The sequence below is a fragment of the Sabethes cyaneus genome, chromosome 2 (assembly GCF_943734655.1).
Source record: "Sabethes cyaneus chromosome 2, idSabCyanKW18_F2, whole genome shotgun sequence".
NCBI classification, from domain to species: Eukaryota; Metazoa; Arthropoda; class Insecta; order Diptera; family Culicidae; genus Sabethes; species Sabethes cyaneus.
The window spans coordinates 88,582,311-88,607,603 of NC_071354.1; the positions used below are offsets into that span (position 1 = coordinate 88,582,311).

At 43.5% G+C, this 25,293-nt stretch overlaps 1 protein-coding gene across 2 annotated transcripts; it reads right to left on the reverse strand.

Moving 5' to 3' along the window:
- Positions 1-5,694: 5,694 nt before the first annotated feature.
- Positions 5,695-24,029, reverse strand: LOC128734843 (serine/arginine repetitive matrix protein 2-like). Of its 2 annotated transcripts, none has more exons than XM_053829217.1 (5): positions 23,866-24,029; positions 22,899-23,513; positions 6,995-11,306; positions 6,747-6,933; positions 5,695-6,671 (listed from the first exon to the last, which is right to left on the reverse strand). In XM_053829217.1, exons 2-5 carry the CDS (start codon positions 23,281-23,283, stop codon positions 6,099-6,101), a joined length of 5,457 nt encoding a protein of 1,818 aa, XP_053685192.1. In that variant the 5' UTR covers positions 23,284-23,513; positions 23,866-24,029; the 3' UTR covers positions 5,695-6,098. The 2 variants fall into 2 exon arrangements, with proteins under 2 accessions (XP_053685192.1, XP_053685193.1); XM_053829218.1 differs by having other exon boundaries at positions 23,828-24,029.
- Positions 24,030-25,293: the final 1,264 nt, after the last annotated feature.

Here is a 25,293-nt window from a genome sequence, read left to right on the forward strand (position 1 = left end):
GGGCAGCCGAGGGGGTACAGCAATGTTTATGCATTCGCTCATCATCTGGTCGTAAAAATTCACGGCGTCATCGACTTCAGCAAAGTGCTCAAGAGAACCCCAGTCAATTTGCGATAAAAGATCCCGTAACAATTCAACGTTTGCTTTACGATAGTCAAGTTGATTTGGATCATGCAGTGTTGGGCACCGCTAATTCGCTAATTCGCTAACCGATACAATTTGCTCGATAATCGTGGAAATTTCGCTAACCACTAATCGCAAACTGCAAATTAACAGTTACTGTTTATTTTTGAACATATCGCAATAACTTGCATTGTAATCTATCGCTGTACAAATTATTTGTAATTTGCATTTATTACATGGCTTTTCTTAATTTACCTAAGATCAAAACCTATTATAATGGATAAAATGCTTTACAGCTTATTAATTTTAAAATAGACAGCGGCATTTTATTTGGAATCATGGCCCAGTAACATTTCGGCTAGTCTGAGTATAAATTATAAAGTATAACTAGCATTTCTCGATTGGTCGGTTAGCGAATTAGCGAATTAGCGGTGCCCAACACTGGGATCATGTATGTCGATGAATTGTATTGGCCGACGAGTAGTTAATTCCACGCAGAGGGCAGGGTGAAATGGGTCAGGAGCAACAATAGTTTCCGGTGCTTCAGAAACGCAGCAACTAGGGCAGCAATCCTCATTCACGAAAACAAGATCCAAACAGCGTGATTGGTGGTTACAAATAGCGTTTAATTGCCGGAGTCCCAAAAACGCAATACCGCCAAGCAACATACGACTAGCAGAATGACGATTCAATTTGGTCAGCAGTAGCATAGCCTTGCACACAGCTTTTCCATGCTAGACCAGACTGGTTGAAGTCACCCAATACCAACAAAGTATCACACGTTCGCATTCTGGCGAAAGCGGACTCAAACACACTCAGCTGATCCTGTATAATACTGCAATCGGCCCGTTTTTCGGGTGGGACATAGATAGCCGCAATGAACAAATTTTTGGTTCCTGTAACTATTTTAACCAAAAGCGTTTCGAGTCTTAGTGGAACTAATCCGACGATTTGACAATTAACGAGAGAAGTCGAGACAGCAATTAGCACGCCCCCTCCACGCAAATGTATGCTGTTGTTTGGGTTGCGATCGTTCCGGAAGACGGTGTAGTCATCGCCGAATAATTGTAACGAATTGAAGCGACTATCTAGCCAAGTCTCCGTTAATACGTATACGTCGTAGTTGTTTTCCAAAACGGCCAGATAGACTCGTCGATTTTTGTCCGGAGTCCTCTTGTGTTCTGGTAGAAAACTCGAAGTTTAGTTTGATCGTCCGTAACCGTTTCGGGAACCAGAGCAGGAGTCATTGGCTGGAAAAGTGGAAATTCAAATGCGGGTACATTGAATTCTTCCTCGTGGTACTCGCCTGTGACAAGGGTAGTAATACCCTCGCCGTCAGTTCGAATGCACCTTGGTACATTACAAGAAATATCGGTATTTAGCATCGACAGATGAGATTGAAAGGTAGTGGTATTGCCTTCAATAATGAAATTTGCTCGGTGATTGATATCACTGATATATTTGATATATTTCGAATGAAAGTTGTTTCGAACGAAATTTCCGCCAGCAAAATCAAATGGGCAAAACATCTCGTTCGAAGCAAGTCGAAAGAAATAAGGACTCGTTCGAAATACAGAATAGGGGTGAAAATATTCAATAGATGCACGAGCTTGAGAAAAATGCTTCTTGTCCAGGCTTCAGGTTGGTCGAGAATATGAAAATTTTTATTTCGCCTATTTAAGGCCCAGACACAATGTATACGGATTTTACCACGTTGCGGCAATTTGACAGTTTTTCCATGGATTTTCTGTCAAATTTTCGTAATGTAGTAAAATCCGTATGCATTGTGTCTGGGCCTTCAGACCACTAAACGCATTTTGCTGTTTTCACGGAAACGCCAAAAACGGTCAGCATAAATCTGGGAATATTTGTACTGCGCGACAATTTATTTATTTATTATTATTAATCAACGGGCTCGATTTGGCCCCAATGATTGTCAGGGTAACATATAAATAGTCAAGTCGAATTAAGTGAATAAAATGCTATCAAACGTATACAAACAGATCTTAAAATAACTGTATCTTCTTCGAGGTTTACCTCTCCCGAAAAAAGCGATCGAATCTTCCCTGTAGTATCTGTCGCGGCAGATGAAAGTCGAATAACGACGATACTTGATTAAAGGTCCGCTGCAGATCGCCGATGCGCCGTTCATGCTGTAATTAATGCGACGAGGTGGCAATCAATGGCAATGCAATGCTGACATTGTTCCGCAGCACTCGTGGGGTTTCTCCATGGCAGTTTTCGCAAAGCGAATCTAAGAAATCGACGCTGAACGGACAGCGTAGTTAGGATTCCAAACAGACAATCAGTATTCCAGAGCTGACCGCATCAACGAACTTACGGCAGCGATTTGAGGCAGTATATGTCAGAGAAATTTTTCGCGATCCTAAAGACAAAGCCTATCTTGATCTTGAGGCTTCAGCGACAACATACGAGATATGATGATTGTACGTTAACTGCGAATCTAAGATAACGCCCAAGCCTTTAATATGCGAAACACATTCAATAGAGGTTTTCCGTCAGATCATACCCCTTCTTTTCTTATTTTTTCTCGAAAGTACTCCCAATACGAGTGATAATGGTGCAAAAATATATTTTTTTCGTTGACTCTAGAATTTACTACGATTTTTCAAACAATGTAAATTGCAAGAATGGTGAGTTTCTTTTCACCAAATCACGAATGTTGAGTTTTAAAAAATTCGTTTCGGCTGCACTGTTTATTAAAATTTTCAGATTTTCTGGCAGCATTGCACAACAGATATTGACATATGTGTATCAGCGGTTGAGTGAAAAGGACAAAACGAATGAAGCTAATGATTACCTTCTTTTTCGTTTCGTGCGTTGCTTGCCACAAGAGTAAAGAGTGGCATAAATGGTTTCGAAGTGGTGAAAATAGAGGACACTGGTACAAAAAGGCATGTAATACATCCGAGAAGTGACGGGTTGAAATATACGTATTTTAGTTTTTCATTTTTACAGTAGTTAGAGGTTTTAATAAAGAAAGTTTTATATGGGTATAATTTCTAAGAGTCAAAACCGAACATTTAGTGGAAAAAAAAATTTTGACGGAAAACCTCTATTACTGTGCCCTCGAGCTCGTAACGAAACAGGATCGAATCTTTTTTACAGGAAAATGTGATTGCTGAGCACTTCTCCAGGTTTACTATCATACAGTTCACGTCACACCAAGTGGCAAAGGCCTTGAGTTGATTTTGAAGAAAGTGACAGTCAGTCGAGTGGATCCGGAAGTACATTTTTAGACCATCTGCATACGAGAGTCGTGAGCCCTTAATGACCAAATTAACGTCATTGAAAGCAAAGCCTAGGTGCTATATTCCGTTATCGAAACTTGACCTTCTGTTTTTGTACGACAGACTTCGCAGCCAGCTGTTAGAGTACAGGACAATTGCAGGGCCTGTTGCTACGATCCTATTGACTCTAACAGCCTCTCCCAGCCGAGATTCGAACATATGACGACTGGCTTATTAGGCATCATACCCTGAGGCCAACTGGGAAGCAAACGTCATTGAAATAAAGCAGAAAAATCGGAGGACCTAGGTGGCTTCCTTGAGGTATACCTGATGAAGCTGGATAGCTATCGGATTGATAATCTCCAACGGCAACCACCAGCTGTCGATCGGTGAAATACGAGCGAAACCATTGCAAAAGAATTTAGAAACCTGCTGAAAATACCCTCCCGAAAATGAAAATACTCATGTTCAAAGTGGATTGAGTTATTTCGACCTAGTAGCAATATATTTGACGATAATGGTTCAGGTTCCAGGGGATCATCTGGGACGTGTGCTAGCGGTCGATTGTTGATCACCTCACACAAAGTAGTTCGCAGCACTAAATCCGTTGGATGACTATCTCGCAGCATTGCATTAAGAGCGCAGTTTACAGAGTGGATCAAACACTCCCAGCCACCTACAAAATGGGGAGCAGCAGGTGGAATATGGGCCCTATTCTGTAAGTCACGCCGAGCAACTCGGCTCGACTCAGTCACTGTCAAGTGTCGAGTGCAAGAAGAACGGGCAGCATAGCGGCTCAATGCAGGACCAAAACAAAGCTAGCTCAAGCGTCACTTGATAACCGTTTAGTCACTAGCTTTTTGGCGGTGGACTCAGTCGAGTTACTCGACAAAATCGGGTCGCATGTGACTTACATAATACCAAAAGTCGACTAGTCGAGCAAAGTGACACTCGACGTGACTTACAGAATAGGGCCTGATGGCGCTTGCCAGAAGGGTTGATTCCCGATAGATGGTCCTACGTTGTGTCTGATGGTGTTGTATGAACTTCGGTCCACCCGGAACTCGAATTATCGCAAGTGGCTATGAGGAACTGTTACGTAGTAGACGTCCGTAGTAGTTCCGTAGGTGATTTCGGATCACGGGTGGCAAAGAGAATCACTTTGGTATCACACTTAATTTATTTTAATGGTATTAAACTTAACGATGACAAACAATTTAGGGTTTCAGTTAACATTTATTAAATAGAGAGATCTCTTTAACGACAACTTATTTGTATGCGATATCGAAGGTGACTGAAGGCTAACTGCCGAGTGGACAGATCGGTCGGGTAGACGATCAAGTAAATGTGGCTGCCAGAACGGCTAGAAAAACTCGCCTATTGTGCGCCCGTTAGCACCAGCTGCGAAGTGAGAAGGCGAAACCTCACTCCGTGCTGCCAGAGCCAACAGGGCCCTATATTTCCACTCAATGCCTCGTACGCTTAAATAACCCTTAAATAATCTGCGGCTGATTCAGAATTCTAATCAGGCATCATTCTCGGTTTTTTTACTCAGTAGATGCTCATTTGACTACAGCGCCTCAAATAAACAGAATTCGAAAAAGTAGTGTAAAGTCTCTGGTAGTGAACATTGACAATTCCACCAACTTCACAGCAGCGGAACAACAGGTTGAGCAGGTGGACGCCTTTCAATATCTTGGTAGCCAGACAACGCTCGATACAGCCACATGAACGAGGAAGAGCAGGGGTTCCTTTGCACAAAAACTGCAGGTATTTATTAATCGGTGCCTGCGATATCATTCGTGCCTCATGACCTAACAACTAGATATCTAATGAGGAACTCCATCGTCGATGTCATCAACGGCCGATGGTGACAACAATTCGTGAAAGTAGGTGGAAGTGCATCGGACACACCTTGAGGAAAGGGGCAAACGAGATCGGTAGATCTCTACTAGAGAAGCACTCGACTGAAATCCGCAAGGACAACGTAGAAGAGGGCTGTAGACGAAAACCTGTCCTGGCGACGGGTAAAACGCATGGTGGGTAACCGTCCGAAGTGGAGATATCTGTTTTCATCCGTTTGTTCTGCCGGACCGGTGGACATGGTCACACAAGTAAGTTTTCTAAATTTGCTGGATTAGTTGCGGACGATGCGTAATTCCGAAATTCACAAAAAGCAGAGTTTTATATCGCGTAAACAGAATCAGGAAAAATTATGAAGAAAACTGGGTAAGATCGATTTACTTGTTTCTTATATTCAATAACAAAAAGCCGTTCCGTTCGTTCAGTTACTACATAACATTTTTATTAATTACCTTTTTAAAAGAATTATATTACTATTCAGTAAGCATACTCAACACAATTTGATGTTTATGCCTAAAATATATAGGTATAGTAGTGACTTTATGGACTAAATTAACCGTGAGTTTGGAACTACTCGCTACGCTCCCTTTAGTTCTTAACTCAAAATATATAATTGTTATAATTACAAGCCAGCGAATGCTCCGTCCGCGTTGCTTGAACCGGACGCTCGCTTAATTACATACAGCTTCGAATAGTGCTTATTGCCTAGTTATTATTTTCATATATTAACGCTAGTCTGAATTCGTTATTACTGCAAATGCACATACGTTGACATATGTTATACTTTTTGAATAGACATGAAATGATGTCGACGCTGAAAGCTGGTAGGTGCTATATTTACAATTACCTGCGTCGAATCAGTTAATGGAGTCCTCCGTCGTAGGTTGAGTGCCGCATCGAAGAACCGGAGGAGCCGATTGTTTCGATGGCGTGGGGCGATTCGCGATAACCTTCCCGACGAGATTTTTTCATGGATTGCGAAGGTGGAAGATGCTGATGGTGCTGACTGTGCGAATGGTGGTAGTGATGCTGATGGCTATGGTGGTGCGATCGCATATGTGACGATCCACTGGGAGGGATAGGTGCGCTCCGGTATGGACCCGGAGGGGGCGGCGGCGGCGCGTTTAGATTGTGATTCGAATTATTAGAAGGATTATTGCCACCGTTCGAGGGCGGTGTTGCTGGAGCAAACGGAGCCGACGACATACCAGAGCCATTAGAAGAAGGCGTATTAGAAGGTGTAGAGCCGCTACCAGAAGTAGCACGAAAGGGCAGCATTGGCGGTGCATCGCTGAAGTCAATCATCTGCACGGGAGGTGGATTTATGCAGCGTGGTTGCACGAGTTCCGGAGGCGGAGAACCCGGTGGAGGCGGCGGTGGTGGCATGCTATCCAACTCCGGATCAATGCGCTCCTGTTCTTCGAGATCTAAGTCCTGCAAAGAGAAGAATCGGTTGATTGTTGTTTTAGTAAAGTGTGATTGTTTGATTGTACATATGTCATTTCTTACCGGTAGTTTAAGTCGGTCGATCAAACGTTTTCGGCCGGTTGCTTTCAGAGTCCGTTTCCTCCGTAGCTTCTTACGCAACTTTGAGGCGGTCAGTTTCGCTGGAGAGCGCAGTGCTTCTGCACCCGAGGAAGATGATTCATCACCTGGTGCGACGCCGTCAGCGAAGAGAACTGATTTTCTTGCAACACTGTAACGAAAGCCCAAACGTAAAGAACGCGTGTTATAGTGGAAGTACAGATATCACTTACCATGCACCGGTTTTCGTTCGAAGGATACTCCGTTCGTATCCTCTGCTAAGGGCAGCAAGTAGATCCTGGTGCTTAACGGCATCGAATTCCTCCTCTTCGGAGGAACTGTTCGCTGCCGTAGTGGCTGTTTCCACCAACAATCGTTTAACTTCCATTTTGAGTTTTTCTTTGCGCATCCTTTTCTCCAGTCGTTTTTTCTCCCGTTCGACGCGGATCTTCTTCTTTAATTCCAAACGTCGCTCATGCCGCAGTTTCAGTTCCTCCGCCGTTAGAATCTTCGGCGTGAGCAGGTTTGGCAAGTCTGACGGCGATGTACTTTGCTGCTGGTAGGGAGTTGCTGAAGCCGATACAGTTAAGGGTGTTTGAGGTGGGGTTGCTTTGACGGATTGATTCGTGGAACCTGGAACCGATACCGGCGGAACTGCTGATGGTACGATTTCCAGTACGTTGCCAACCTGCTTGACGTGAGTCTTGGTCGGGTCCGCTACCGGCAATGGTGGTGGAGGAACCTGAATGTTTGGACTCGCGGGATACATGCTAGCTGGGTACATTTGCTGCTGGTGAGGTGAAACTGGTGGTAAACAATTACCGTGTGGTGTTCTAATCCATCCTGGTTGTGGGGCTCGCGGACTGGGATAGAATTGGGGACGTGGAGCTTGACCGTAGCCGTACTGAGATGGTGGCGGAGGAGGCGGCTGCGTTGGTGGGCCGCTGTGAAAATCTGGAGGATAGTTATGTGGGAAGTGTTGCTGCTGGGGAGGATGCAGCATTGGTCTAGGACAATTTATGGGGTTGGGGTATTGCTGATGGGCTGGTGGATATTGTTGTTGTTGCGGCGATGGATGCACGTCATTGTGCAACGGGAGAGATTGAATAGGCTGGTAATCTCCGTAGTGATTTGAACCTTGTGCTGGCACGGAATCTGCGCGTTTAGGTGCCTCTATACCGTTAATACCAAGCACGATGTTGATTCGATCATCCAGCGATAATCGTTTTGGCGAGTCCCCACCTTCGGGTCCTTCTAGAACCATGTCTTCAGGACCATAGAATCCATAATTTTTAGAGTAAATATTATTGTAAGCGGAACTGTCGTTGAAGTTTTGCGCCTTCCGCTTCTGAATTTCGAGGTCAGCATCGTTGATGGTGGAATCGGCCACGCTTTTCTTGTAACCAGCCACAGGAGATTGATCGCTGGAGGGTTTAAAGGCTGCATTGTTGCCCCCAGTGCTGGTAACGACGTCAATCTGGTTTTCACCTGGGGGTTTCTCTTTTGGAGATGGAGGTCGCTGATAGAAGGGAGATCGAGACCGACGCCATTCGCGTTCTGTTGAAAACCGGCGACCTCGTGGGCTGCGATCACGTTCCGGTGGACTTGGAGGCCTTCGCAGCAGTGTCGGACTAAGACTTCGTGACCGTGAACGTGAACGCCTACGGCGAAGAGGAGGTGAAATTCGCAACCTTCGTAATGGTGGACTACGCGAATGTCGCAATCGCCGATCCGAGAGTTTTCTCCGATCTCGCTCAAGTGAATCTCGCTGATCTCTAGATTTGCTCCGAATTTGTCGATCTTTTGAACGATGCTTACTGGCAGCGTCAGGACGGTCTCTTGACCTTCTAGGGCTATGGTCTTTTGATTTTCGATCTCGATTGTGTTTAGAATCCTGATGATCCGTCCGAGATTGCTTATCCTTACTGGTAGGTTCCGGCGGCTTATCCGAGACTTCCTTGGTTAAGTTATCTTCTTTAACTGTTTTTTGTTTTTCATCTTCATCGTCCTCTTCTCGACCTAGTAGAGCAGACGTCGTAACTGCCGGCACCATTTTGTTCTTTGCTTGCAGTTTGAGTTTGATTGGTGAGTCCCGTTCTAAAGTTAATGGTTTAATTGTACTGGCAACAGATTCATGGCTGGTGCTTTCACTTAATGAATCATCTCTGATGCTGTAAATTTTAGAAGAAGCTGGTATACCAATAGCAGCTCTCTTTGGCAGCAAATGTTCGGGAATAATTAAAGGTGCTGGTATAGAAGGCATCGACGGTACTGCAGCAGAGAGCTCCTGAGGTGTCGGAGTAACAGGAGGCGCTTGAAACGCTGGTACTGCTGCGGGCAACTCAGGATTTCGCAGAGCTTCAGGCATTGAATCTGACTCTATTGGTGATGTGTCAGATTGAATTAGCTCACTGGCTAGTTTTTCTATATCTTCCACGGAAATTATCGGTTTAATCGGCATCTTCTTTCGTTTAATCAGAACCTTCTTTCTCTTCTTTTTTTCTCCGTTCGAACTGTCCGAGGACTCCGAATCGGACGAGCTGGAGCTAGAACTGGAGGATGAACTGGAAGAGCTGGAGTCTGAGCTGGAACTCGAACTGTCCGAACTGTTGCTTGTGCTAGTTGTGCTAGTGGAAGCTCTCCGAATACCCTCAAGCTTACTAGCAGCAGGTTCACTTTTCTCTTGTACATCAAGAGTTGCCGCATTTGGTCCTCCGGTTGCTATCGACTGTACAAAATTGTGATATTCGTCAACCAACTTATCTGGTTTTTGTTCCCCAACCGGCGGTGAAGATTTTTTGTCGGTCTCCTTCGTTAGTGGAACGATTCCCTGCAATTGACCTACACTTTCCAGCTTATTTTTAATTGATTTTATTTGACTTTGAATGTTAAGTAAATCGTCCAGCGGGATGATTTGTTCATGGGTGCTGACGGGAATCAGCCTCTTTCTTTTGATTTCATCTTCTGCTGTCGGTGGAGGCTTTCCAGCTGTTTCCAGTTTTGGAGTATCTACCGATACTTTGCTGGCTGCTGTTACCAGCGGACTGAACTCGTCGATTTCCCAGTTCGATGCATAATCGTCGGTATCGGGAGAATCAGTTTCCTTCCTGTTGTGATCCTCTAGTTCTGCTTTTTGCAGGTCGGTCAAAGGCTTTGTTAGTTTTTTATCGCCGGAGTTTAGGTCATCTAAGAATGAGCAACTAAACTTTGCTCTGAGTGGTGTGGACTCGGTAGGTTTCAGCGTCATTTCTGCAGTCTTTGGCTCCGGAGTGTGCGCTTCGGGCACCGTTTTTCCTGAATGCGATGTCTCTCGGTCTTTTCTTTCTTTCTCCTCGTCGGTCAGAGGCTCCTGCTTCACAATACTGTAATCTATTTGAATTTTTCCAAACTGCACCGGATCTTCATCGTCATCTTTCTCCAGTTTGATCCGCTTCACGATTGGGTCATGCTCTTCGTCATCGTCGTATAACGATGTATTTGCATCCAATTCAGTGTCGGTATCGTCGCACTCACCCGATTTTGTATCCGGTGTTTTTTCTTTTGGTTTTTGCTCCTCGGTTTTTTCCTTTTCCGACGAGGATTTGCTACGTTTTTTATCCTCCTTGCGCTTTTCCTTGGATTTTCTTTTATGAGATGATTCACTTTTTCGGGATTTCTTTGCTGCAGTTTTGTTTTTCATCTTTTTCTTACGTTTTGTTAAAGATTGATCCTTGTTTTTCCTACCAATTTGCTCACGCTTGCTTCTTTTGGATGCTTCGCGATCACTTTGCGATGAATCTCCATCATCGTCGTATTCCTGTAGGGCAGCAATGGCTGGTGTTATCGGCGTCCGTGGAAGAGGAGTCGAACTGACCGCTTTACTAACAACTCGTTCTCTCCAGCTGATGATGGGAGGACTAGTAGTGTACTTAATCACAGAAAGCACAATCGGTGATTTTTCTCGATTTTTCCTGGCTGACGATGATGGTGAGCTATTGAATTGGTTGTGTCGGTTGAGAAAGTTCTCCCCAGTTAAATCTTTACCGTCGGTTCTGTTGGTCGCATGGGGCAGCGCTTTGAAACCCGCCGACTTTGCTCTTGTTTTATCGCGCTCTCTGGATCGGGATCTGCGCTTAGATTTGTCCTCGCCTTTATTTTTGCTTACGCCAGGTGTACTAGCTCGCTCTGCTTTGGGTCGACTAGCGGCTCTTGATTTCGACGAATTCTGCTCTTTTCGGCCATGAGGTGTACCACTTCTTCGGCCAACACTTTTTCGTCGTTCGATACTTTTGGATTTCCTACGCAAGCGTACCAGGGAACGGTCTTGCTCTTTCGTTTTGGGCTTATCCTTGGAACTCACTTTCTCTCGTTCTTTACTTCGATCTTTCTTTACCTTTTCCTTGTGTTTCTCCTTACCCTTGGAATGGCTGGATTCGGCGGACTTTTCTTTGCCACGGTTTTTGCTGGAGCTAGCATCTTTTGTGTCGGGCTTTCGCTTTTTGATGGGTGGGGTTTTGCTGCCGGTTGGCGAAACCTTTCGAAGCTTTTCAGGCTCTATCGAAGGACCTGTTCGGGGAGAGTTATGACAACGTAAGATGTAAATAAATATGTTAGCAATACGGAATGTACAGAATGCTCTTGGAATTTAATTATTAAAAGCGGTCGTCAAACAAACAATGCTTGTCAATAGCTAGTAAATGGAACAGATATTAAAAAATAACTTGAACTGCGATTACTGCTTACACCAAGACAGGGCGAAGGGCGTGCAATGGTCAGAAATGGTACAAAATATTCCAATTCAAACACGCTCCCATGGGTAGGTGTTTCGTCGAATCTATGCACAACCACTTAAGTTTTAGTTCTGTGTTTAGAATGTAGGTAATATAGCTTAACCTAGTTACATGTATAGAATGCTAGTAAACTTGCTGCAGATTTCTGGGCGTACTTGCATATTATCATCTACCATTCATGCATTTGGTCTTAGACTTCCGCGGTTTGCGAAATCAAGGAGCTAGTTACTTTTGCTAAAAATCGTGCCTTTCGTTTTGATGCCCACGCTTCGGATCACTCTGTTAAGAGTGAGGTTCAAAAGCATGCCGGATAAGCCGTCACTTTGTCTCAATCCTCGCCGCGTTTCGAAAGGACTCGAAAGTATTCCTAAGATTTATACAAAATACATCACTCCTTCCTCGAGATCACCACAACAGACTGACTCACGAATTAGCCTGGGTGCTAATTCCGTTATCGAAATTTGACCTTCTGCTATTATACGACAAACATCACAACCAGCTGTTAGAATACAGGACAGTGCGGGGTCAGTGCTACGATCCTATTGACTCTGACAGCCTCTCCCAGCCGAGATTCGAATATACGACGACTGGCTTATTAGACCAGCGTCTAATAATGACCTACGAATCAACCACATCTTAATTGACGGAAGGCACTTCCCTCATCGCCGTTAGAATCTTACGTGGCGCAAACATCGATTCTGACCACTATAGGGTGCCTGACGAAGTTTTGCAGTAAATTTCAAATAGCAATTTCTCATGCTTGCGATACAATCTTCAGATATATCTGGCAGCACTGAATAGCTTATACTGTTGGGTGTCAGATGTAAACAAATAGTGTTGATTAAACTGAAAGATGTCGACACAAGGAAATAATCGGTCAGCCGTCGTCGTTTTATTGCGCGCCGGAGCAAGCGTAAAGGAGATAGCTCGGTCAGTAAAAATGTCGGAAAGAACAGTGTACTATATAAAGAAGGCTTGGGAAAGTGACAAGCTATCCTACATCCCTACCCGGAAGGCATACAAGTGCCGTTTTAGTACCGCTGAACGGAACAGGGTTAAAAAAGTTGAAAGAATTATTAAAAAGAATCCTGCGACATGACATGGCTCGGAAAATCGGGTGTTCAGACTTCTCAATCCGGCGATTAACGGCTAAAAACTTTGGTTATAAGTCGTATGAGCTACAAATGGTCAATATATGATTTTTTTTGACCAAACCTCGTGTTTTAGTCATGACCTTGAAATGCGGTCAGGCATATATTAATATTTTTTTCAAACGATGGTTCTACAATTGATGGAGGGACGGTAAGGAAAAGTAATGTTTTTTTTGGGAATGGAGGGGAAAGAGTGGAAAGGAAGGGGGGGAGGGGGTAATAGGTAGCTACGCTTAGCAAGTTGTCGTTGTGACTCCTACCTTTTGTCCAATGCTGGAAGGTGCATGGATCGAACCAAGCTATAATCTGAGATTATAACCGGATTCGAACCCACAACACCCGCCAGGGCATGTCAGGGCACGGGTCCAGCGAACCACATGCCCTGGCGGGTGTTGTGGGTTCGAGTCATCGTGAGTCAGGTAACACAGTAGTGTTAATTTTCTAAGGCATGTCATTTACTGTACAAATTCGTCACGCACCCTGTACATTTTGATGGTTAAAGTGCATCAAAGACTTTACTCGGTACCATCGCCCGTCCAGGTATAATCTGGAACGACTCAAGTTACCTAAGGTTGCCACTGGGTACGCGCAAAGCCTTGAGGCAGCGCTGCCGGGTACGCTGAAAAGAGTCGACGTAACGACGTGGAATGATCTAGACATAAACTAACTCAGTTTTTTCCGGGATAAAGGGTGTCCCGCATCAATTTGCTTCACAAAAAAAACCTTGTAGAAAATTATACATTGGGTATCCATTGAGCGTCACCCGAAAAGCAACGTAGCGAATTGATTTTCTGCAAGCACCTGAAATATCCTCAACTCTCTCACTGGGACATCGGAAAACAACGGCAAAATCGGGTGGGAAAGTCACGGGGTCGGAAACTGTACACCCAGATGCTGACCAAGTCTCATCTCATTGTCTCATCATGGATGATAATATTTACGTCAAGGCAGATTTTCGGCAGCTTCCGGGGTTACAATTCTTCTCCGCCCATCCCAAGTTTGATGTTCCGGAGGAAGTAAGGAAGCAGAGACTTTCAAAATTTGCCAAAAAATACATGATTTGGCAAGCAATCTGCTCATGTGGCGCCGTTCGTGACTACGGAGACTGAAAACGGGCACATCTACCTCCAAGAGTGTCTACAGAAGAAGCGTCTGCTTCCTCTGCTGAAGCAACTCGAGGGCCGTACGATCTACTGGCCGGATTTAGCTTCGTGCCACTAACGTATGCATTAAAAAATGGACTTTTTTCGGATGGTGATACAAAAAACTAAGGAAGCTAATTGAGTTTGATAAATTTTCCATGGAAGGTAACTGTATTAGCTTACTTGCAAAAAAAATTCTACAGTCGAACTCTAACCGTGATGCCAAAAACAGTGAAGCTACTCCGTTCAGAAGTGTGCGTGTTCATAGAACGGTACCTCGCCGCGTCGTGCGGCACTTTATGGACGCCGGATACGCCCATTCCGGCATCTACAACTTCTTGGCACTATTGGAAAACAATCAGAGCATGGAAAGAAAGTCCGGTTCCGGACGGCCGACGACCCTGAGCGACAAGAAGTTCCAAAGAATGCTTGGCCGGGAGGTTGGTGCAACCGGCTAAACAGTGGAAAAGTACCTGGCGAACGAACATAGACATACATGACAGGAAGCGACAGTCCCGTCCACTGGTGTCGGAGCTGCAGGCAATGACGCAGCAGCAGCGGCTGAATAAGATGGTCAAGATGATTTTCCCGGCGAATCGCGACGTGGCGATGGTGGTGGACGACGACGTTCATTTCACACACCAAGTTCCCCAAGAAGGTGCTGATGTGGCTGACAATCAGCGAGAAGGGGATGTCAAAGCCGCTCTTCTTTCGCTCCGGACTGGCCGGGTGAACGAGGAAATTTATAGTACGAAGTGCCTGCCGGAAGTTACGTCGTTCATCAAGAAATACCTAGAAGAAAAGGAGTACGAGGACTTGGAAAAGCTGTATTGATGCCATCAAGCAGCTCAAGAAAAAGAAGGGAGCTAGCAAAGATAGCATCGACGCGGGGCTTGTCAAGATGGGCTCGAATAGGTTGGCTTCTTGTATGCACCGGCTGACGGTTGACAGGATCTGGGATAAAGAACAGCTACCGGAGGAGTGGAAGGAGGGAGTAATATGTCCAATATACAAGAAGGTCGAGAAGTTGGAATGTGAGAACTATCGAGCGATCACCATTCTCAACGCCGCCTATAAAGTGTTTTCTTAGATCATCTTTTGCTGTCTATCGCCGCTAGCAAATAGATTTGAAGCCGGTTTTGTGGAAGGGAGATCGATAATGGACCAACTCTTTGTGTCGCAGGCTCGCAGCAGATGTTTCAAAGGTATTGTGAATACCAAGGTCGCCTATGATACTATCGACCGTGAAGAGGTATGGAAAATAATGGACGGAAACGACTTTTCCAGGAAGCTGACACGATTGATATATAAAGTGGTTATGGTTGGGGGGCTCCGTAGCCGCAAGGTTACCGAATCTGCTTTGATAAGCGAGTGGTCATGGGCTCGATTCTTAGTAGGATCAGATAGGACATTAGATGTCAACTGACTTTAGCATGGGTTTATTCTCAGGCCCCTCATTACCCTTCCTTCATGCTGCATTCTATATGACCCCCATGAAAGCACTCAAGACAGTGCAAAACGTCACTCTTATAGTTAAATGTACTGGTTATGTACTGCAGTGCATGTTATACAGCAAAACCCGGGCGATATCACAATAGATCAACGATACTGATCGCAGAGATGAGTCCATACAGGAAACGGGGCTGGTACCGAATGGCCGAAACACAAATGGCCGAATCACGAATGGCCGAAATCCAAATGGCCGAATTTCAATAACAGTCACAGAAGGCCGAATCACGTAAGGCCGAATCACGAATGGCCGAATCACGAAAGGCCGAATCATGAAAGGCCGAATCACGAATGGCCGAATCACGAAAGGCCGAAATTTTTCGGAATGCCTAATTAACTACTCAATAAATGTGAAGGTTTTTCTCCCGGTGAAATCTGTTAAGGACTGTCGAATTCTTCAGGATAGTGTACAACATTTCATCGGATTTTGCACGTTCGGCCTAAAAGTTAATGCGAAGAAGTGTAATCTGGTGTCCTATACCCGAAAAACAAATAAATTGCTATTTGATTATTCCATGGACGGTGAAATAATACCAAGAAGAGACCATGTATGCGATCTGAGGGTAGAAATGGACAGCGAGCTTAACTTCATCCGGCATACTGAAAAGGTTGTTGCAAAAGCAAATTCTTTATTTGGCGTTATCAAACGACTCAGTGGAGAATTAAAGGATCCGCATGCTATCATCTCATTATACAATGCCTTGGTACGAAGTGGTGTTGAGTACGCAAGTGTAATATGGCAACCATTCTACGAAGTGCACAAAAAGCGAATTGAGCGAATCCAAAAGAAATTTATTCGCTATGCCCTGCGGAATTTAGGATGGACCGGAGGGATGCCTAACTATAAATCGTTATGCTTATTTGTTGGAACGGAAAGCTTGGAGAGCAGAAGGCGTACGACAGATGCTCTGTTCTTAAAGGACATACTCGCCGGCAGGTATAATAGAGGTTTTCCGTCAGATCATACCCCTTCTTTTCTTATTTTTTCTCGAAAGTACTCCCAATACGAGTGATAATGGTGCAAAAATATATTTTTTTCGTTGACTCTAGAATTTACTACGATTTTTCAAACAATGTAAATTGCAAGAATGGTGAGTTTCTTTTCACCAAATCACGAATGTTGAGTTTTAAAAAATTCGTTTCGGCTGCACTGTTTATTAAAATTTTCAGATTTTCTGGCAGCATTGCACAACAGATATTGACATATGTGTATCAGCGGTTGAGTGAAAAGGACAAAACGAATGAAGCTAATGATTACCTTCTTTTTCGTTTCGTGCGTTGCTTGCCACAAGAGTAAAGAGTGGCATAAATGGTTTCGAAGTGGTGAAAATAGAGGACACTGGTACAAAAAGGCATGTAATACATCCGAGAAGTGACGGGTTGAAATATACGTATTTTAGTTTTTCATTTTTACAGTAGTTAGAGGTTTTAATAAAGAAAGTTTTATATGGGTATAATTTCTAAGAGTCAAAACCGAACATTTAGTGGAAAAAAAAATTTTGACGGAAAACCTCTATTCGCCATATTTATTAAGCCAAGTGACCGTGAATGATGGACGTTCGTCGTTAAGACGTGTTAGACCTTTTCGTTTGACAAATAGAGTTCAAAATTACGCCAGAAATGAGCCAATGTATAGAATGATGGCCACATTTAACAATCATCGTGACATTATAAATGTTGAATTGACCAAGAAGCAAATTAGAGATAATCTGAGGATATTTTATGTAAATTATTTGTAATTAGTAGGTAATAACTATGTAACATTTTTTTAATATCGATAATGGGCAGAGCCTAACATCAGTCAAATAAATAAATAAAAAACCATGAATTGGCAAGTAGTTAACAAATAACTTTAATCAAACAAAAAACAAACTACTACTATTAAACAAACAAAACATGCTTAACGAACGCCTTTGTTTAGCGCTTAATAAAACCGCAACTGCGTCAACAAAATTTTTGCTGCTCATTTTGTGAGCATTAACACATTTCGAGTAGATTTTTTCGTCTATTTCTCGGCGCGAATTCGGAACATCCCCTTGAAGAATTCTAAGGATGTTCCTCTCTATCGCCTTTTGCTCCACCCGCAGCTCTGTGATGATCCTGGTCATTGACAGGTGATGGGAACCAACAATAGTTGCGTACATTACCTGCTTGTTTTTATTGAATAGTACCCCATCAATGGAAAGCATCGGTTTTCCTCTCTGCGACAACACAATTTTGACGACAGGTGCACTTTCTTCATCGTTGAAACCAGCAACATCGGATGAATCGCCGGATGCACTCATTTTTCACAGGACAACTACCAACTACCGTGCGGAAAGCAAACCGTGTTCAACAACAATGGACACAACTGTTGGCTTTGCTATGTGCGGTCAACAAAGATGGACACGGCGGGATATTGAATGAAATATTTCGGCCGCTTTAGTGATAGGGTAATAAACTTGTTTTTACCTGGTTTTTATCTCATATTTCTTAATTATAAATCCATCTTCATTATAAGGTGCGAGACGTATTTACCGTGTTAGTAGCAAATGTTTCCTAGATGATTCAGGGCGAGACGGCCGTAGGCCGCGAGTGTGCGCCGGTGACCCGCCGTCGGAAGCGCCGGCCACTGCGGGGGGGCAGCCCCCCTGCAGAAACCACTACTATTTAGGTGCATGCATTTTCCTAGGTTTACTGTCTATTAGGGATTATCCCTTAGTTAAGTCCGAACGAGCGGCAGCGAGTAAGGACAGCATGTACCCAACGTTTGCGCAGGTTGAAGGCTATGAATATTTTCGGTCGAATATGACATTCGGCCATTCGTGTTTCGGTCATTTGTGATTCGGCCATTCGTGATTCGGCCTTTTGTGATTCGGCCATTCGTGATTCGGCCATTTGGTATATTATGCCATTCGTTATTTCGGCCATTTGTGTTTCGGCCATTCGTGATTCGGCCATTTGTGTTTCGGCCATTCGTAGGTAATCCATCCTGTTCAACATAGCGCTAGAAAGTGTTATGAAACGTGCGAGTTTTAACATGCGGGCACGATTTTCAATAAGTTCAGCCAATTTATCTGTTTTGCTGATGCTGTGAGCTTTGTCGGAAGAACGCCCTAGATGCCTAGATGGTTGCTGAGCACTATGTCAAATTGAAAAGTGAAGCAGAGAAGGTTGGATTGAGCCTGAACACGTCTAAAGCCTGTACCTGTTCGTAGGGGGAACAGAGCGCGATCGAGTTCGCATAGGAAATAGTGTGGTGATCGACGGGGACGAGTTCGAGTTGCTATACAAATTTGTTTACTATGAGTCGTTAATGACCTCGGATAACAACTCCGAGCAGAGAATTGCGCAGACGTATTCTTGCTAAAAGTCGTGTTTACTAGGAACTTCACGAGCCCCTTAGGTCCGATAAGCTTCATCCCCTATTACATTCGGAACACTTCCGGATAAATGAAGAGAATACAAACTATTCAACATTTAACAAACTTATTCAAACGTGATGGTTTGTACGGTAAAACAAGAAAGAACCGAATATTCACATTTCTTTATTTGTCTTCGCAGTCACGGCTACTTCGATGGTAACTCCAAGGTTTTCGACAGTTATCTCAACTGGATCTTCTGGAACGTCCGAAAAAACAGGTGGTCGAACTGTTGTCTCAGGTATGGTTGCTACTGGTACAGGATGAAGTTCGAACATATCTACTAAAATATTGAAGTGACTTGTCGACTCCAGCGGATTGTCATCTGCTTTACGGTGCTTGAGCTGTTGGGCATGCGACCGTATCAGCTTGCGCTGAACTTCCAGCAATACGTTGTAGTTGACGTTGTTGAAAGTTTCAATAGCTTCTCCTGATAGACCAGATCCATTTCTTGGCCTAGATTTGTCTCCAGCTTGAAACGAACGGGAAGCTATTGTGTTTTCTGTTGAATTGCGCATTCTGCTGCTGATTCACGGTAGCCGGCTGACGCTGTGATGGCTGAAGTAGACTAAGAATTGTCCGCATCTTTGGACCTAGTATCAGTTCTGCTGGCGATTTTCATTGCTGATGCTGCATTTCACACTGTTTGCAGAATGCGGCAAAATGATCCGAGATGAACTGCAAACCGTTGTCCAGGAATTCAGTAATTGCTGTTGTGGTTAATAATTTAACGATTTGGACTTCAGGCCATTTTGACCGTGCATCGACACCAACCAGGAAATGTTGGTTGAAGAACGGTCCGACGAAATCTATAAGGATGTGCTCCCATGGTTTGGTTGCTTGTGACCATGACTGCAGTGGAACTATCGATGGTGTCTTCGAATGAGTGGCACAGTTGTTGCACTTCTTAACGAAATCTTTGATGGCGTGTTCGATTTTCAGAAAACGGTACTGAATCAGAAAGCGGTACTGCGAGCGACAGCTTTCTTTCTCTTGATGCCGGAATGGCCTCGATGGAGATGCTTCAGAATACGATGGCGAAGGTTGGTTGGAATCACCAACCGATCCGAAATCATCAGACATTCTTCCACGACAGCAAATCGTACTGAGTCATCCTCAATGCGGCTTGCGGAGGAAGGCCTTTCTGGTTGTACTCGTACTGGATTACTTACTTTAGGACTGGACACTTGAGCGTAGCGCCCACCGTTGTGGGCAGTATGACCATTGGAATCGACGATATGCCCTACTTGTTTGCAGTGGCGACTCGTGGGGGTTTAGCTTACCTGTTCAACCAGCGAAAAATACAAATTAATACGCAACTTTTTTTATTATCGCATTTCTATATTTTAATCATGAAACAAACATTAGGGGTTTTCACCGTAGCGCTTGCCATGTTGCGTAAACGGTGTATTTCGTGTATATACTGCCGCAATTCGCATTGCAGTTCCAGTTTCTATGAAGATGGAACTGTTATGCGAGTAGCGGCAGCATAAGTATGCAATACTCCGTATTCGCAACATAGCAAGCGCTACGTGAATATCCCTATTTATTTAAATAGCAACGGAATATGACGGTTTACTTTACCAGCAAACTGGTCTCTGAATTTTAATTACGAACCGAAAACTTTTGGTTCAATTTACCTATTGAACGAAATTCAAGAATTACCACCTTACTGCGATGCGCGCACATCACACGCACCACAAGCAATATGCGTAAGTTGTTCAATGCTAAAAATGAACGAGTTAATGAGAAAATTTTGCGAATAATGCATGCCAAATCGCCAACCGCGCTCTATTTTCAAATCCCCTTCATACCAACACATTATTCCTGGTGCTACTATCTCTAAAGTAACGTTCAAACGTCGTGTTGAACGTTTTGTTCATTAGCTTCCTAACTAAATAAAATATGGAATCAAAGCGCGTGCCATAGGGAGCCCGCGCTTTCGAGTAAAAGCTGTGTCACATTCTCTTTTTATCTCCTTCGTACCAACACATTGTTCCTGGTACTAATTCAGTATCAAGAATCAATGAAGTAATTTGCGGTTTCGTCACTAACGAGAATGATATTAGCTGAGGCTCGATTATGTAGGAGTGAGAGGGGAGAGAAGAGTGGCGGAGGGGATCCGGGAGTTTGGAATTTGATGTTGTTGATATTATTCCTACTGCAAACAGCCTCAGCGAGGGCCTCAGCTAATGTCAAAAAATCTTTAAATGTGTGCGTGGTGGAATACTTCATACCAGAGGAATAATGCGTTGGTATGCTTGTGCATTGAGATCTCGAAAGAAACGTTCAAATGTCGTGTTGAACTGTTTGCTCATCAGCTTCGTAACTAAACTAAATTCGTATTGCATTGCACATGCGTCGGTGCAAACAAAATTTGGTCGGGCTGAATTTTGTTTGCCTGTCCTATGAACAGGTTGAACATGCGGACGAGTCGCCACTGCTTGTTTGATCTGCCGTTAAACAATGCTGCAATTCTCTTCCCGAAGATTGAATCCGTACTCTGTCTGCCTCTTGATAAAGGCCATAAGACGTCGATGATGCTCCAACTCGATTTAGCTGTTTACCATAAAGTAATCCAGCAATGATTCTACGCCGTCGAGGTCAGCTATCATGCCGTTCATCAGCTGTTTGAAAGCTCCAGGGGCAGACTTTAAACCTGATGTCAATCTGTGGAAGCGGTCCTCGATGGGTGTTGATTGTTAACAGCTGCTTCGACTTGTTGTCTACTTCTACTTGAAGATATGCATCCGACAGGTCGAGGATGCTGAAGAATTTGCAACCGAGCTAGGTGCAGATGTCATCCGGAACTGGTAATGGGTAATTGTTTGGCTCTAGAGCAGCGTTCAGACCAGTGGAATAGCGACACAGATACGTACTTCCTTGGTAGAGAAGGACCTTAGCTGCACAGTTTAGCGCTGTCCTTCAAGGAAAGGTCTTCGTATTTCTGAAACCGTCGGTCGAACACACAGTCACTCTCCGGGTCGTTCCAAAACTCACGGATATTGGACGCCAACGATTCGATTATGAACTCGGGGCTGGCCGTTGACCGGGCCGGAGTTTCTAGATTGTTGAAACATTTCATCATGGCCATGTGACGAGCCTTTTGTTCCATTATCTGTTGGATAATAACCCTGAGGATGCCTTGATTCTCGATACCGCTTGAGGTTTCTCCTTCTGCAGGTAGTTCCAAGGTGCGTAAGGTGAATTCTTCAATTCTCATTACCAACTTGTTTAGTCCGGAACACTTCTGGATAAATGAAAAGAATACAAACTATTCAACTATTTTAGCACATTGCCATTGCTAAAGTGGAAAAATTTTGCGTTGGTAAACCCCAACTCCGACCCGAACGTCTTTGTTTTCGCCGAATTCTTGTAAAACTTATTCAAATTTTATGCAAAATTCATGCATGTTTTTCAGAGAGGAATTAACAATTAATCAACTTAAGTAAAACTCGTTTTTATGTTTAAGTGCAATTTTTTCTTTTCTGTGACATGCTTATAGGTAGTGTCAGCAACTTTACTTTGTCGAATTGAAGATCAAATTTACGGTTTTAAAAATATGCAAAAATATTAATAAAATTTAATTTCCAGTTGTGTCATTATTTTAATTTCGTTGTAGGTAGATGTTATTTCCATGCAACGTGAATATTATATTCGAAACTGTTCAAAGCAGACATGCCCATAGCGAAATTTTTTGTTTGTATCAGCAAACAAACAACCAACACAGATGCACATTTTGGGCTAGAACATTTTTTTTGATTTTATTTATCGAAAACTTTCCAAGAATTTATAATATCAGTGTTGTACAGTTATTTTGAATTGATTGTCGTGCAATTAAACTACATTACGACAAGGCTGAGCTCCATCGCTTTTGTGAGACTTTGCTGAATCACTCTGAAGAACGCAATTCTTACGCCAAGGCATTAGGATCGACCACTTTTGCAAGAAAAAAACTATCAGCACATATTTAGAAATAAAATAATAAAATTTCAGATTTTCGCTGCGTTTGCGATAATTGTTTCACAATTATTCTTCGCTGGAAAAATACCAAAGATAACTTATAGCAATTCTTTCCAAGAACGAGAACTTCCCCCTCATTTTTTCATGCATTATCTTCACAATAAGGGAATGTACAGAGAAGCAAATTATCAGCACTACTTACTTGAGGCACCACTCTTCTTTTCTTCCTTTTTCGTCGAGGACTGCTCATCGGTCGACTTTATCTCCGCTGGCGTCACCGCCTGCTCCACCTCTTTAGAGACACCCTTTTCCGCAATTTTTTGATCGCCATTTTTCTCTGTTGCCACAATATTTTCGCTCACTGCCGGCGGTTCTTCCTGCATTCTAGTCGAGTTTGCTGAAACTTTATCCAAGAAAATATCACCTTCCGGTTGAACCGAATCGTTACTGGTTGGCAATATCGGTGTAGCCAGACCGTCATCTTCATGGGCGAATTTCATGATTTCGATTGGTGTGAGATCAGTCGTCGGTAACGGAGGGGTACATGACGGCTCCCTCGTATTGGATGAATCGTCGTCGAAATCCATTGCGACGCCAAATCGTTCTCAATCGAAGCTACAATAATAATCAAAAATCACACGTTGCAGCACACTTCCGAACGGAGCACGGTCACTTTTTCTCCACCAGAGATGAAAACTACTGCACCACGACGACGTCCATTGTTGTTTTTCGTCTGTCACTTGAAGGGCCGTGAAAAATGAAGTTTGCCTGCCTCGCGTTATGCTCGAAGAGTTACTTTACCGTGCTGCCAGTGTATCTACGAGTAAAACAAAAAAGGAATGTGTTAGACATTTTTCATGAAAATAGTCTTTCTACTTAGTTAAGGATCAAAACTTTTATATTCTGGTAAATTTCTCGGACTTTTAGAACACATATATTCAGTGTAAATCAAATATAATTATTTGGACTTTTCATATTGCAAAGTTATCAGTCGTAAAGGTCGTAGAGTTTAAAATATGAACATTGACGATAACTATCGGCAACCCTTTCTTTTGCCAAACACGCTAAACTAAACCAAAAGAAAGTTAGAAGTGTTGGTAATGAACGCGATAAAATTATGAGAATACTCACATCATCAAGCGCCATCCGAGCAAAAGAAAATCACTTACCGAATGAAAAACAAAACGAAACAGCTTTAATATTTTTCAACCAAACTGCAGTATTTCATCTACATGAGTTACTATTCGTACCAATGTCTACTTGGAACCAATTTTGTTAAAGTTCAACGTTCTAATTCTGTTTGAATAAGAAGTGATAAAAATAATCCACCGAACACAAGGCTGCTGTCGACCGAACACTTTTCACTGACATTGTAATTGCACAAACACATATGCATTTTTGACATCACGCACGAACACACAAGTTTTGACAGTTGCCCAAATAATCCAGTGCAGCCAGCAAAATCGCCAGTTGTGTCGATAATGTAGTTTCAAAACCTTTTCGAAGCAACGGGTGGTTTTATAAAACGAAATGAAGATGGCATACATGTACTTCTTACATCAAGCTTTTCGATTATTTGTTTATTTGTTTATTTGTATAAATAATATCAACAGGCCTACTGGCCCTACTGATACACTTAAACTAGAATCTACGTGCTAGTGCCAGGAAACGAGTTTTCAGTACCTCGCGGCTGACGTTTAAATCGAAGCAATGTGTGAATCGATTGAAATGGCGTTGCAGACCGATGATTGTGCTAAATGTGCTATAGTTGGTTCGCCGATGCAGAAATGGACCGTTGCGTAGAACACGACTGAGGTTCGTTGAGGTTGAGGTTCGCGAGTAGACATGGGCAATCCACTCTCGAGGTCAGCATGTCGGCGACTGCCATTGCTCTGATCACGTCGCGACGAGTGTTCAACGTGTCAAGATCGATGAGTCTGCAGCGTTGTTCATAGCAGGGCAGCTGAAAGGGGTCGTTCCAGGGCAATCTTCGAAGTGCAAAACGTATGAATCGGCGCTGCACTGACTCGATTCGGTCAACTCCATTTTGGTAGTACGGACTCCACACAGGAGCACAGTACTCAATGTTGGACCGGACAAGAGCACAGTAGAGAGCTTTGAGGCAGTAGATGTCGTTGAAGTTCTTGGCGATCCGCATGATAAATCCCAGATTCCTGCAGGCCTTATCGACAATACAGCCTGAATTCGTTAATTGGGCCACGATTGCACTCCAGCTGATTCGCTAATTGGGCCGACTGATAGTTGTTAGAAATTTCTAAACTCGAAAATTCCATACAATTTTGACATTCAAGTTGTCATATAGCCCAATTAGCGAACACCCAATTAACGAACCGCCCAATTAACGAACCACCAATTAACGAAACTGTGCTGTATATGCGATGTGCTGTTTGAAGTCGAGCTTAGAGTCAAGCAGTATTCCCAAGTCCTTAACACAATTTTCGCGGCGTAGAGGCACGTCTGATAGAATGTAGTCGAAAACGAGAGGGTTCCATTTCCTTGAGAATGTAATTATTTCACATTTGTCGGAATTCAGCAGCATGCGGTTGTCTGTGCACCATTTTGCAAAAATCAGCAGC

Excerpts from the sequence above, each read along its gene's own strand:
- LOC128734843 (XM_053829217.1), bottom strand. The coding sequence starts at position 23,283 with ATGGATTTCGACGACGATTCATCCAATACGAGGGAGCCGTCATGTACC. Across the intron at positions 11,307-22,898 it reads AAAGAAGAGTGGTGCCTCAA|GTCCTTCGATAGAGCCTGAA; the intron begins GTAAGTAGTGCT and ends CTCCCCGAACAG. Across the intron at positions 6,672-6,746 it reads TCGACCGACTTAAACTACCG|GACTTAGATCTCGAAGAACA; the intron begins GTAAGAAATGAC and ends TTCTCTTTGCAG.